At 35.8% G+C, this 14,313-nt stretch overlaps 1 protein-coding gene and 1 pseudogene across 1 annotated transcript; one reads left to right on the top strand and one right to left on the bottom strand.

The window, feature by feature from the left end:
* Positions 1–5,279: 5,279 nt before the first annotated feature.
* On the top strand, positions 5,280–6,227 carry LOC116889965 (olfactory receptor 6C74-like). Its single transcript, XM_032890763.1, has one exon. The coding sequence runs from the start codon at positions 5,289–5,291 to the stop codon at positions 6,225–6,227; it is 939 nt and encodes a 312-aa protein (XP_032746654.1). The 5' UTR covers positions 5,280–5,288.
* Positions 6,228–7,243: 1,016 nt separating this feature from the next.
* LOC116889964 lies at positions 7,244–11,485 on the bottom strand (annotated as a pseudogene).
* Positions 11,486–14,313: the final 2,828 nt, after the last annotated feature.

The following is a 14,313-nucleotide window of genomic DNA, read 5'->3' as shown; positions in this document are numbered from 1 at the left end:
GCACACACACCTGTACATTCATGTCTACATATAACACACACATATTACACCATATGCACACATACTACACAAACACACACATATAGCATGTACCACACATAAACAGATATCTACATACCACAAGATATACCTAATGATATCCCTACAGTGACCTATTACCTGCATCAGATACCTATCTTCTAATGATTAGACTTCCTTCACCAATGGGCCACATTCTGGGTACACTAGCCTTAGCACATGAATCTATGAGAAATATTTTATATTCAAACCATAACAGTTTAAAAATGAATATAATGTAGTCACATCTTGCCACAATTTAGTAATTTCTTACAGAAGTAAATGTTCACTGTATGCAACATAAACATCCCATTCCTCATTATTTACCAAATGTTTACATCTATACATAAATGTCTTCATAGGAATTAGAAGGCAATTGATTCATTGGTGTCAAAATACATAATGAATACATATTTTGTTTAATAAATGAATTGATAGGCTTATGTGGTATATCCCTATACTAATATCACCGTCAAAAATGAAGTTGGTGAGTGATAGAGAAATACGTACAGAGTTGAACTCTGGCATTCATACTTAGGGTTGTCTACTAACCAGACAACACACACACACACACACACACACACACACACACAGAGAGAGAGAGAGAGAGAGAGAGAGAGAGAGAGAGAGAGAGAGAGAGAGAGAGAGAGAAACAGACAGACAGACAGAGAGACAGACTGAGAAAGACAGAGACAGAGACAGAGACAGAAACAGAGATAATTAACATGAAATTTGTGAAAGATGAGTCCTACATGACGATACCTACAGAAACGTGATATATTTTAGATGAATTATATAATTAAATCCTCAATATGCATAGTAGATATTAGTTAGCTATTTCCTTTGAAGACAAAAAGTAATAAAGAAATATAAAGGTAAGTAATAAGCATTAGGTCATATAGGTGACTAAGTGACAAAAATCAAAGCTTAAATCAAGGAATAATACAAACATAGAATCTTTAATTTCATTTTGGTTTAAATGTGTTTTTAATGAATTATAGGTATACGTTTCCAGGAAGAGATGTTTATTTTATATACTTGTGTGCCAGTTAACATAAGAACATAAGACAGTTAACATAAAAATGATGGTTCTAAGTAGGACGGTGAACTATTCTCCCACTTGCTAATGTATATTGATAGCTTACAACTATAATGGCTTTCTTTGTATGTGTAATAAATTAACGATGCTATTTTAAGATTTGAAATATTAATAACTAAGTTGATCTATTTACTAGCAAAATGAAAAAAATATGCAGAATCATGCATGAATTATAATGTCAGCAGGTGGACAAATCTTTTTATCAGATACATGAACCAAAAGTAAGAGCTGCCAGTGGATCTAGTGGTAAGCTACTCCTCAACTCATCTTCCTTGGTACTAGTGAAGAGAAAATGAAGTGAGAGACTCAACACAAACATATTGAAAATTAAGGTTCTATTCCAGAACATGCATGTATCCTTTCAGTGAAAACTGAAATCAATCTGGCATATCTTTGGGTGGAAAGTTGAACATAAACAAACTTTTCCTGTTTGAGAAGGTCCTATGACACTCCTGTGACAGAAACTTCATTCTTCAATGCATAGGTATAAAGAGGTAGGACTGAAAAATGGGCTTGGATCATTGAAGTGAATTAATCAATTTTTCATAGGAGAGGGTAAATTCTCACAACTTTATCCCTCTACTTGAGCTCCTTTCCTCTTGATCTCTGCCACTAGCTAAAGAACAATTAGACTTGTTATGGGGCCACTAGATTTGGGATGGGCCTACTGTTCTTTAGAAACATCAGCTTAAGTAAAATCAGTTGCTTTATAAATTACTCGATCTTGAGTAAAGGTACATATAGGAGCCCAATTTTACTTAAGTTTCATAAAAATAATAGTTTTTATTTAATTTGTTTTTTCAAATGCCTGAACACTTATTAGGATAATGTGCTTTGCAGTTGTTGGAGGAATTGTTTATAGTAATCTTTGAAGGAGCAACATTTAAACACATATTTGGGTGTGGGGAAGACATTCTTAACATAAAAACTCATATTTTCTTGGGAAATGTTAATGTTGATCTCAAATTCTCAGGAGAGTATCTATTCCCTCTTGACCATTTCACTTGGGCAACAGGATCAGGAAAACTCTCAAAGACCATGAATAATTCATTTTGTGGCCATGACAGAAATGAGTAGGAAATGACTTAAACTATATGAGTACGTAACTATAATTATGAAATAAATTAGGCAATGAAGATTACCCTTACAGTGAGAGAAACAAGCCATAGTCTCTGGTTTAGTTACATGGATTCAGCGAGGAGAAGAGGGACTGTGCTCAAGTCAGCATTATGGTAAGATACTTAAATATGAAGAATCAGATCATCTTGTTCAAGTGTGACTTGACATATATTCCTTTAAGGAATATTATTATGTATCAAGTATCTGTATTTTAAATTTTTTTGATGAACTTGTTTTAAATTTAAACAGATGAAAATAAGTAATGTTGGCCAAATTAAAATACAACAATTCCTGCTATGTCTATTGTAATTTGTATTTTTTAAGCTTCATAGTTTTATTCAACATTTTGAATCTTACACAAGAATAGATTAGACTATGGACTAATGATAATTTAAAATAAAAGACTTTTTTATATTAACTTGATACTCATTATTACTAATATAGTTAGATAAAGTTTCATTCATACATTCAATTTCTAGTGCAAATTTGATTTTGACACAGTATGTCCAGAAACAGTTGATCAATGTAACTGTAGAAGTTCAACTAAAATATGCTTTTACATGTTTTATTTCTTGTTTTATATTTCAGCTGTTGTTGGTGTCAAGAGGGTATTTGAGTAAGTCTGGAAACTCTGTAAGTGATATCTTTACAAGTATCTGAATGTAAAAGGAATGTCCTACAGAAATAACATTTCCTTTCTCTCATTATTGTACATGCATCAACTCTATTTCTTGTACCAAAGGAAATGATTGAGTCACATATCTTCTGTGTAGGCATTCCTGGAGTATCTTTTCTTAATCTTACACCTACAATAAAGTCTAGAACATTTTCCTTAAAACATGACTGATATTATCATAAGGTAGGTTAATTTCTTCTCAAATACTTATTTTATTTTTATATTAGTATTAAAATATTTCATTTTTAGTATTAATGCATATTTTAAAGATGGTAAGTGATCGTCTTGACGATCTTGACAATACTTAGAAAGTAAGTATTGTCAGATATTGTCATGATCCATTGAAAAATTAACTTATTTACATGTTTGATCATGAAGACTCCCCAAGAAAAATTGTCTCTAGAACAATTATTACTTTTAATTCTCAACTTCAGTATATTTTCTGTGAATAAACTAAGCAATTAGATTTCTTCCATGGAATGGGTAATTTTTATATTTTATAATAAAATAAAACAAAATATAAAAATTTGAAACAAATAATAATATATTGGGATTGAACCAAATAAACAGAAGGAAATATGACCAAGAGGTTGTACAAGGATCAGAGACCCCATTGTTCCTATATTCAGGAATTAAAAAAACACTGCAGTTAAAGTCATAATATAAATATGTGATGATAACCTCGTACGTACACATTCAGGCCATAAGCTTGCTACTTGAGTCTCTGTGAGTAACTGTACATATTGATTTAAAGAACCTTCTTCTGGTTTCTCCTTTTCCTCTGGCCCTTATACTTTTATCATTACCTCCTTGATGTTCCCTTAGCTCTGCCAGGATCATTTTGATGCAGACATCTCATTTAGGACTCAGTGTTCAAAGGTCTCTCACTCTGTCCATAAAGTCTGGCTCTGAGTCTCTGTGTTTGTTCCCATCTGTTGCAGGAGGAAGTTTTTCTGATGTTGGCTGAGGAAGGCATTAACCTGTTTGCCTGGCCAGTCACAATTTTGTTTCTTAATATCACTGTCAAGATATACTACATAGTTATCTACTTGTCAATATGCCCTCTGGAGGTACGTGCACACTCTTTCTGTGAGAAGCATCAGACTTGGGACTTTGTACAGGCTAATGTAGGACTGCAATACTGACCTATGCCCTTGGTTCCTTAACCTCTTTTTATTTCAATGGTGGTCAGAGATTTATACATTTTTTTAAAACTTATGATTTCCTACTCAGTGATTTTGAAACTCAGCTCCTGCTTTTAAGATCACACATATATTAAAATCACTGGTTGTTAAAATATTTACTCTAAGAAGGAAAATGTTAAAGAACGAGCAACTGGTGGAGAAATTTTCCATGTTTCTCTTACTTAATAATTCAGATTCACTGAGATTTTCCTTTAAGCTCATGTTTCATCTCTAAAAATCTTTATCTCAATACATTTCCATATGGCTTTGTCTTTATATCCTCTGCCTCTAAAATAAAATTAATCCCATATTTCTATGTTTACATTTTTGGTGTTTTTCACCCCGATATTGATTTATAACACTTGTGTTATCAATACTTCCACACCAGAAGACAACCACAATAGTTTATTTTTCACAGTGAATTTACCAGTCTATTTCTAATGACTTTGTATTAGAATGGAGAGTGCTTAGAATAAAGGATAATAATGAAAATTGAAGCAGTTGAAATATATTGAAAGTGCAAGGAAATCAATTCCTAGGCTTCATTTAGACTTCTGATATAAGACAACAGTCATGGAAGTATTGATATGATTGATATTCTTCTACAAAATTGATTACAGTAATGGTAGTACTTTATGTTAAGATATAACGATAGTGTGTGTGTGTGTGTGTGTGTGTGTGTGTGTGTGTGTGTGTGTGTTATGTGTAGGGGATAAAAAGGAAGAAAGGGGAGAGCTGAAAATACACACTACTGCATTTCAAGTGAATTTGAATTTATATGCAAACTTTTAATATTTTATTCAAACAAAATTAACAAAACAAAATAACATCTCAATTTTAAGGTTTAAGCATGGAAACAATATTTCTCAGTTCCTTTAATTTCACCATGTGAATTCATATAAGAGATAAACAAATAATATCATAAGTTATCCAAAATTGGTATTGTAAATTAATAACTTTAATATGCCTATGAAACTATATAAACTATTTTTCCAGTATAGCCCTAGTTAGAGATGTTGCTGTGTCTGAAAATGGGCTCTTGCAATTTTTATGGTTCTTCAACACGACCTATCACTAGTACAGTTCTGTAGTAATAACCTCTTCCCCACCATCTCTCTCTTCCATTAGACCGTCTAACAGTCAGAAAATCACAATGAAGAACCACACAAGGGTGACATTTTTCATCATAGCAGGTTTGATTGATGACCCACAGTGGAAAGCTGTGTTATTTATTTTCTTGCTTCTTACCTATCTGCTCAGCATCACTGGCAATCTGACTATCATCACACTCACCCTGGTGGATACTCACCTGAAGACACCCATGTATTTTTTTCTTCGGAATTTTTCCTTCTTAGAGATTTCCTACACTACTACATGCATACCCAAATTACTTGTTATTATGGCAACTGGAGACAAAACCATTTCTTATGGTAACTGTTTCACTCAAGTGTTTTTTGCTTTCCTATTTGGAGCATCAGAATTTTATTTACTGGCTGCCATGTCCTATGACAGATATGTGGCCATCTGCAAGCCCCTGCATTACATGACCATCATGAACAATAAAGTCTGTGTGCAGCTGATCCTAAGTTGTTGGCTTGCTGGTTTTTTTGTCATCTTTCCACCACTTGTGTTAGGATTGAATCTTGACTTCTGTGCTTCCAACATTGTTGATCATTTCTATTGTGACACCACTCCACTCATCCAGCTTTCCTGCACAGACACACAGTTCCTGGAGACAATGGGATTTGTCTCAGCTCTGGTGACACTCTTACTCACATTGGTAATGGTGATCATATCCTACACCTACATTGCTATGACGATTCTAAAAATCCCCTCAAACAGCCAGAGGAAGAAGGCTTTCTCTACATGCTCGTCTCACATGATTGTGATAACCCTCTCATATGGCAGCTGCATCTTCATGTATCTTAAACCATCAGTCAAGCAGAGGGTATCTATTTCCAAGGGAATTTCTGTGCTCAATACCTCAGTGGCTCCACTTCTGAATCCTTTTATCTATACCCTGAGGAATCAGCAAGTGAAAAATGCATTCATTAATACAGCGCACAGGATTGCATCTTTCTCAAAGAAATGACTGTTTTATTTAATTATATGAAGGAAATGAAGAAAGGAGATTAATATAATACTAGTAGAGTTTTGAAGAGGATTTTTCCATTTTGACTTTTGTACTTCTTTTCACAAAATATTATTTCAAGCTACCTTTTCAGTGAAAAACTTTAATGAAAGGAAGAATTTTTCTATTTTCTAAGAGATATTTAAATTGACTATGCTTTTAATTATATAGAGGAAGTTAAATATACATTTTCAATGTCTTTTCAGTCTTTTAGAATCCAGGTTATAACTTGCAGCATGATATAATACTAGAATGCCTTCACAGCATGCAGAATGCAAGCAAAATTCAGTTTTAAGTTCTAGTTAAAATTAAAAAATATGGTCTTGTATCAAATTATATTTGAACTGAATTATAATGCAAAAGTCATTATATTTTCATATATTTATTACCATGAACAAACAAGGTGAAATAATATTAACTTTGAATTTATCAGTTTTATATGTATTTTACTTAAATTACAAGAATATTATTCTAAGTTTTTCCATCACTTTTGATGCTCATGTATAGACAAAGGTCTGAGAAGTTGTCAAACATTCCATGGAAAGTAATCACTCATTTTCTTTTACTTTTTTTTTTCTTTTCTTTTTTTTTCGGAGCTGGGGACCAAACCCAGAATCTTGTGCTTGCTAGGCAAGCGCTCTATCACTGAACTAAATTCCCAATCCTCAATCACTTATTTTCTTGCTTTTGATCTATTTTTCATTCATTATTATGATTTTACTCATTCACTTTACAACTTGCTCACTGCTTCCTCCTGGTCACCTGGTCATCACTCTTATAATCCATCTCACATCCCTGTTCCTGTTCTCCTCTGAGCAGGTGGGGAAACTCTCAGTATTCCTTTACCCTGGCCCATCACTCATTTTCTCTATGGGTGAAGATCCTTTTATATTTTACAAGTATATTTTTATCTTTTTAGTTTTGATTTTATGTACAGGACAGGAAACACTTTTATTACATGAGCAATGCATGATGGTTTACTTGCCTTTTTGGACTTTGATTTTCAGCAGAATGAACTCGAGCTCCTTGCCTCCAAGCACATGACCACCTGTTCTGTCACTCTGGCCTGGTCTTTTTTATTTTTATTTATTTTATTTTATTTTATTTTATTTTATTTTTAAACTTGAGTATTTCTTATTTACATTTCGAGTGTTATTCCCTTTCCCGGTTTCCGGGCCAACATCCCCCTAATCCCTCCCCCTCCCCTTCTTTATGGGTGTTCCCCTTCCCATCCTCCCCCCATTGCCGCCCTCCTCCCAACAATCACGTTCAGTCTTAGCAGGACCCAGGGCTTCCCCTTTCACTGATGATCTTACTAGGATATTCAATGCTACCTATGAGGTCAGAGTCCAGGGTCAGTCCATGTATAGTCTTTAGGTAGTGGCTTAGTCCCTGGAAGCTCTGGTTGGTTGGCATTGTTGTTCATATGGGGTCTCGAGCCTTTCAAGCTCTTCCAGTTCTTTCTCTGATTCCTTCAACGAGGGTCCTGTTCTCAGTTCAGTGGTATGCTGCTGGCATTCGCCTCTGTATTTGTTGTATTCTTGCTGTGTCTCTCAGAAGAGATCTACATGGGGTTCCTGTCTGCCTGCACTTCTTTGCTTCATTCATCTTGTCTAATTGGGTGGTTGTATATGTATGGGCCACATGTGGGGCAGGCTCTGAATGGGTGTTCCTTCTGTCTCTGTTGTAATCTTTGCCTCTCTATTCCCTGCCAAGGGTATTCTTGTTGCCCTTTTAAAGAAGGAGTGAAGCATTCACATTTTGATCATCTGTCTTGAGTTTCATGTGTTCTAGGCATCTAGGGTAATTCAAGCATTTGGGCTAATAGCCACTTATCAATGAGTGCATACCATGTGTGTTTCTCTGTGATTGGGTTGCCTCACTCAGGATGATATTTTCCAGTTCCAACCATTTGCCTACGAATTTCATAAAGTCATTGTTTTTGATAGCTGAGTAATATTCCATTGTGTAGATGTACCACATTTTCTGTATCCATTCCTCTGTTGAAGGGAATCTGGGTTCTTTCCAGCTTCTGGCTATAATAAATAAGGCTGCTATGAACATAGTGGAGAACGTGTCTTTTTTATATGTTGGGAACATCTTTGGGTATATGCCCAAGAGAGGTATAGCTGGATCCTCAGGCAGTTCAATGTCCAATTTTCTGAGGAACCTCCAGACTGATTTCCAGAATGGTTGTACCAGTCTGCAATCCCACCAACAATGGAGGAGTGTTCCTCTTTCTCTGCATCCTCGCCAGCATCTGCTGTCACCTGAGTTTTTGATCTTAGCCATTCTCACTGGTGTGAGGTGAAATCTCAGGATTGTTTTGATTTGCATTTCCCTTATGACTAAAGATGTTGAACATTTCTTTAGGTGTTTCTCAGCCATTCAGCATTCCTCAGCTGTGAATACATTGTTTAGCTCTGAACCCCAGTTTTTAATAGGGTTATTTGTCTCCCTGCAGTCTAACTTCTTGAGTTCTTTGTATATTTTGGATATAAGGCCTCTATCTGTTGTAGGATTGGTAAAGATCTTTTCCCAATCTGTTGGTTGTTGTTTTGTCCTAACCACAGTGTCCTTTGCCTTACAGAAGCTTTGCAGTTTTATGAGATCCCATTTGTCGATTTTTGATCTTAGAGCATAAGCCATTGGTGTTATGTTCAGGAATTTTTTTTCCAATGCCCATGTGTTCGAGATGCTGCCCTAGTTTTTCTTCTATTAGTTTGAGTGTATCTGGTTTGATGTGGAGGTCCTTGATCCCCTTGGACTTAAGCTTTGTGGACTTAAGGGTGATAAGCATGGATCGATCTGCATTCTTCTACATGTTGACCTCCAGTTGAACCAGCACCATTTGCTGAAAATGCTATCTTTTTTCCATTGGATGGTTTTGGCTCCTTTGTCAAAAATCAAGTGCCCATAGGTGTGTGGGTTCATTTCTGGGTCTTCAATTCTGTTCCATTGGTCTATCTGTCTGTCTCTGTACCAATACCATGCAGTTTTATCACTATTGCTCTGTAATACTGCTTGAGTTCAGGGATAGTGATTCCCCTGAAGTCCTTTTATTGTTGAGGGATAGTTTTAGCTCTCCTGGGTTTTTTGTTATTCCAGATGAATTTACAAATTGTTCTGTCTAACTCTTTGAAGAATTGGATTGGTATTTTGATGGGGATTGCATTGAATCTGTAGATCGCTTTTGGTAAAATAGCCATTTTTTTACTACATTAATCCTGCCAATCCATGAGCATGGGAGATCTTTCCATCTTCTGAGGTCTTCTTCAATTTCTTTCTTCAGAGTCTTGAAGTTCTTATTGTACAGATCTTTTACTTGCTTGGTTAAAGTCACACCGAGGTACGTTATATTGTTTGGGTCTATTATGAAGGGTGTCGTTTCCCTAATTTCTTTCTCGGCTTGTTTCTCTTTTGTGTAGTGGAAGGCTACTGATTTATTTGAGTTAATTTTATACCCAGCCACTTTGCTGAAGTTGTTTATCAGCTTTAGTAGTTCTCTGGTGGAAATTTTGGGATCACTTAAATATACTATCATATCATCTGCAAATAGTGATATTTTGACTTCTTCTTTTCCGATCTGTATCCCCTTGACCTCCTTTTGTTGTCTGATTGCTCTGGCTAGAACTTCAAGACCTATGTTGAATAAGTAGGGAGATCGTGGGCAACCTTGTCTATTCCCTGATTTTAGTGGGATTGTTTCAAGTTTCTCTCCATTTAGTTTAATGTTAGCAACTGGTTTGTTGTATATGGCTTTTACTATGTTTAGGTATGGGCCTTGAATTCCTATTCTTTCCAGGACTTTTATCATGAAGGGGTGTTGAATTTTGTCAAATGCTTTCTCAGCCTCTACTTGTTTATTTATGTTTTCCTGTGTTTCTCTAAGGGAGTTCTTCACTTCTTTCTTGAAGTCCTCCAGCATCATGATCAAATATGATTTTGAAACTAGATCATGCTTTTCTTCTGTGTTTGAATATTCAGTGTTTGCTTTGGTGGGAGAATTGGGCTTCGATGATGCCATGTAGTCTTGGTTTCTGTTGCTTGGATTCCTGTGTTTGCCTCTCGCCATCAGATTATCTCTAGTGTTACTTTGTTCTTCTATTTCTGACAGTGGCTAGACTGTCCTATAAGCCTGTGTGTCAGGGGTGCTGTAGACCTGTTTTCCTGTTTTCTTTCAGCCAGTTATTGGAACAGAGTGTTCTGTTTTTGGGCGTGTAGTTTTTCCTATCTACAGGTCTTCAGCTGTAACACAGTTCCTGTGGGCCTGTGTCCTGACTTCACTAGGCAGTTTGTTTGGCATAGGAAGGTTTGTCTTACCTGCGGTTCCGAGGCTCAAGTTTGCTCGTGGGGTGTTGCTTACAAGCTCTCCATGGCAGCAGCAACCAGGAATATCTGTGCCGCTTTTTCCGGTAGCTTCCGTGCACCTGGGTTCCAGATGGCATTTGGTGTTTTCTTCTGGAATCAGTAATGTGTGCAGAGTGCAATCTCTTCTGGTTTCCCAGGCATGTCTGCCTCTCTGAAGGTTTAGCTCTCCCTTCCATGGGATTTGGGTGCAGAGAACTGTTTATCCGGTCGGTCCCTTCAGGTTCAGGTGGTGTCTCAGATGCAGCGGACCTGCTGCTCCTGGGCCCTCCTCTATGGGAAACCAGAGGCTGTATCTGGCCTGGTTTTGAGACAGTACAGATGAGAAGTTTGTCCTGCTCGAACTGCTCCTCCAGAAGACTGCTGTTTTTGGCATTCTTTTTCCTTTTGACATATTTCTTTTGAATTTTCCTTGACCATTTTTTGTTTGTTTGATTGTTTGTTTGCTTGTTTAAAATCTCTTTCACCTCAAGAGTTAGCTTTGCTCTCTTATTGTGGCCCAGGGGCAATGCATAGTGGGACTATTGGTATAGTGTACTGTCTATAAGCACAATGCAGTTCTTCACTAGGGTCTTGGTTCAGACAAGCTCATTATTGGATGCATTGTAGACAACATCCATGATCCTTGTTTTGCAAGTACAACACTCAAAGCCCCAGGAAAATTTCCCCACATTCAACCTCAGGAAATGTACTTCTTATTGGCTCCTCGAACATGGATGGTGTGTAGGCAGCAAGGACCAATCTTAGGATTGGCAGCAGGCCAAGCTAGTTCACACTTCTGCTTCTTGTGGTGGGGTTTCTCTTACCCTGTTTTTACTGTGCTTGTGCCAGTCGTCCCTAGAGATGTTCATCACTTGGCGCTGCCTCAAAAGTGCAGATTTTATCTTTTTAAGAAGAAATATGTTAAGCATGTTTGTGTACCATGAAACAGCAATTAAATAACTGTGAGTATATATTTTTGTGTGTGTGATGTATGCATGTGTATATGCATGCGTTTATATGCATTTTTGTTTTATGAAAACTTCCAAATATTCTTTGTTTGATGCAAGATATCCTTCATCCTATCTGGAAAGTATTTTTGGTTGTTTACTAAATACGAACAATGCTTAAGCAGCCCAGTATGACAACACATGTGTGTAGCTAATGACATTTCTGGAAGACAGAGTCTTATAGCAAACCCTTTTTCATCTGACTCTTAAAAACATCACTCTCTTCTGCAAGAAACCTTGAGGTTTAGACACTGCAGTTCTGCTACAGATGTATTTAATGGGACTCAGCACCAAAATTCCCAATTTTCCTCCACTATACTTTTCTTTGAATATTTCTGCATATCGAAATTCTGTTCTCTTAAAAAAAGATCAAATATAATGATCTGTAAATGTATAGACAAATATTTGTAAGTCTGAACAACAAGACTAGCTGAACATGACCTGAATAAGGAAAATACCACTAGACATGCTAACAATGAGGTGAAAATGTTCATGTTGCATCACCACTGAACAAAAAACTGCAACAACTAAGTAACGTTGAGGTATAGAGTAATGATCTTCCATGAGGAAAGTCACACCAATTTGTTAGCCAATTCCAAATGATCAGCCCTGAAAAATATTATGTACTATATTCCTTAAGGAATACATGTATTAATGTGTTTATATATTATATATTTATATATTAATATGTACATGATGTATATGAATATGTTGTATATATAAAGATTAGAGGTCATAACTTAAAAAAAAGCAGGTATTTGGAGATGTATGGGAGGAGAAAAGAGAAATTATAATTGATGTGATTATATTATAGTTTCCAACAAATTTTAAACATAAAAAGATAATGATAACTGTATGCATTTATTAGTTTAATCCATTTTAAATAAAAAAGGATTATAACACTCTCCCCTTTCCCTTCTTCCCTGTAAATCCTCCCATTTCTTTTTTCACTCTCAAATTTATAGACTGTTTATTTTATTATTATTAGCATTATTACATAGGTATATATGAGCATAATTAGGAAGCTACTACCTGCATTGCTTATCAACTTTATATAGCAGACATATCTTTAATGTACCTTAACAGAATGGCACACATATCAATATCCCAGTATGCTGATTTACATCCCATCAGTGAAAACACAGCATTTTAAGATTTTAATCTTTTTACAAGACTTCTCTGTTATAAGTCAAAGGCTATTGGAGACCTAAATTTAAATTTCTGCATCCTAATGAGAATCGTTTAACACTGGATAATAAGCTGTATTTTTACATATTTTTTTATCATTTTTATCAGTATATTTACATTCTCAACATAGTATTTTAACCAATGTTTTAAAACTTTGGATCTTTTTGGGCTTTAAAATATTTTTAATTTCATAAAATGGTAAAATGACATCATTTTAAAACTGGGACCTTTAATGCAATCCCAACTCTTTAGAAAAAGCAGAGATCTATGATTAGTATTTAGATAAACAGTTAACATGTAAATTCCACTTTATGCTTACCTTGGATTCATTAGTATGTTTTATATTACATTACTAACTGTCCTAATTTTAAATTTTAATAATCTACTGGCAATTTATCCTTATCAGGTTTATTTTTCTGGTGTAAATCACATGATCCTAATAGATAGATGAGATTGTATATAACAATTACCTAATGATAAAAGAGGCCATGACTTTAAAAAGGCAAGGATTGGATGGAGAAAGGGGATAGAGAGGTGATTTCATTATATTATAATATTTAAACAAAAAGAAATCATTCTTTTAAAAATTCCAAAATCCAATCTAAATTTTTTTGTTGATATCAATAGGTAAGTGTCCAAGGAGTGGTACTGCTCAAAGAGATAGAGAGAGCAAACACTAGATTCAGCTGTTTGGTTGACATCTGAGAGAAAAGGAAAACACACATCATTGTTACTAGAATACTCATATATGTCAAGCTTCTACCAAGTAAACAAATGTGTGGGCTCCTGGCAGACTGGTATTTTGTCACTCCTGAAACTGTTCTATGGCCCAGACTGTTTGTGACTTGGTTCATAGTACTAAACTCTTACTTAGATTGCAGATATGTTCATCCCATGCCATCAAAAAGAGTCTGCATGTGCTTCCCAAGTCTGGCTTCTGCGGAGCTTCCTCCTGTGACATAAGGCTGGTGTCAAGAAATGTTCAGGCATTGATAGGACCTGCTTCCTGGCCTGATGTTGCTACCTCATTCTTGGAATAAGAGTCATGAACTTGGGGTTGGGGATTTAGCTCAGCGGTAGAGCGCTTGCCTAGGAAGCGCAAGGCCCCTGGTTCGGTCCCCAGCTCCGGAAAAAAAAAAAAAAAGAGTCATGAACTTTTACATCTGCTAATCAGAAATCTGAAGTTAACGTGGGCTACATAGGAAGATCACTTCTGTAAATTATATACATATATATACATTTATGATTAATAAGCCATATGATTCCTTTTTATAATTTTGTCCTATCTTTTAAAATATTATTTAATCTCTTCTTAGAGTCCAGATTTTTTTCCTCCTCTTGACCCACCCTCTGCCTTTTCCACATCCCATAACTCCTTCCCCCAGTCCGTTTCTCCACAAGGATTTCTCTGCCCTCCTGACCCTCACCCCAGCCTCTTGAGGGTTTAGGTGCATCTTCTCTTACAGAGTCCAGACCCTGCATCCTCTGCTGTATATGTATTT

The sequence above is a fragment of the Rattus rattus genome, chromosome 1, assembly GCF_011064425.1.
Source record: "Rattus rattus isolate New Zealand chromosome 1, Rrattus_CSIRO_v1, whole genome shotgun sequence".
Lineage (NCBI taxonomy): Eukaryota > Metazoa > Chordata > Mammalia > Rodentia > Muridae > Rattus > Rattus rattus.
The sequence above is the reverse complement of the archived record's forward strand: the minus strand, read 5'-3'. Positions and strand labels throughout refer to the sequence as shown.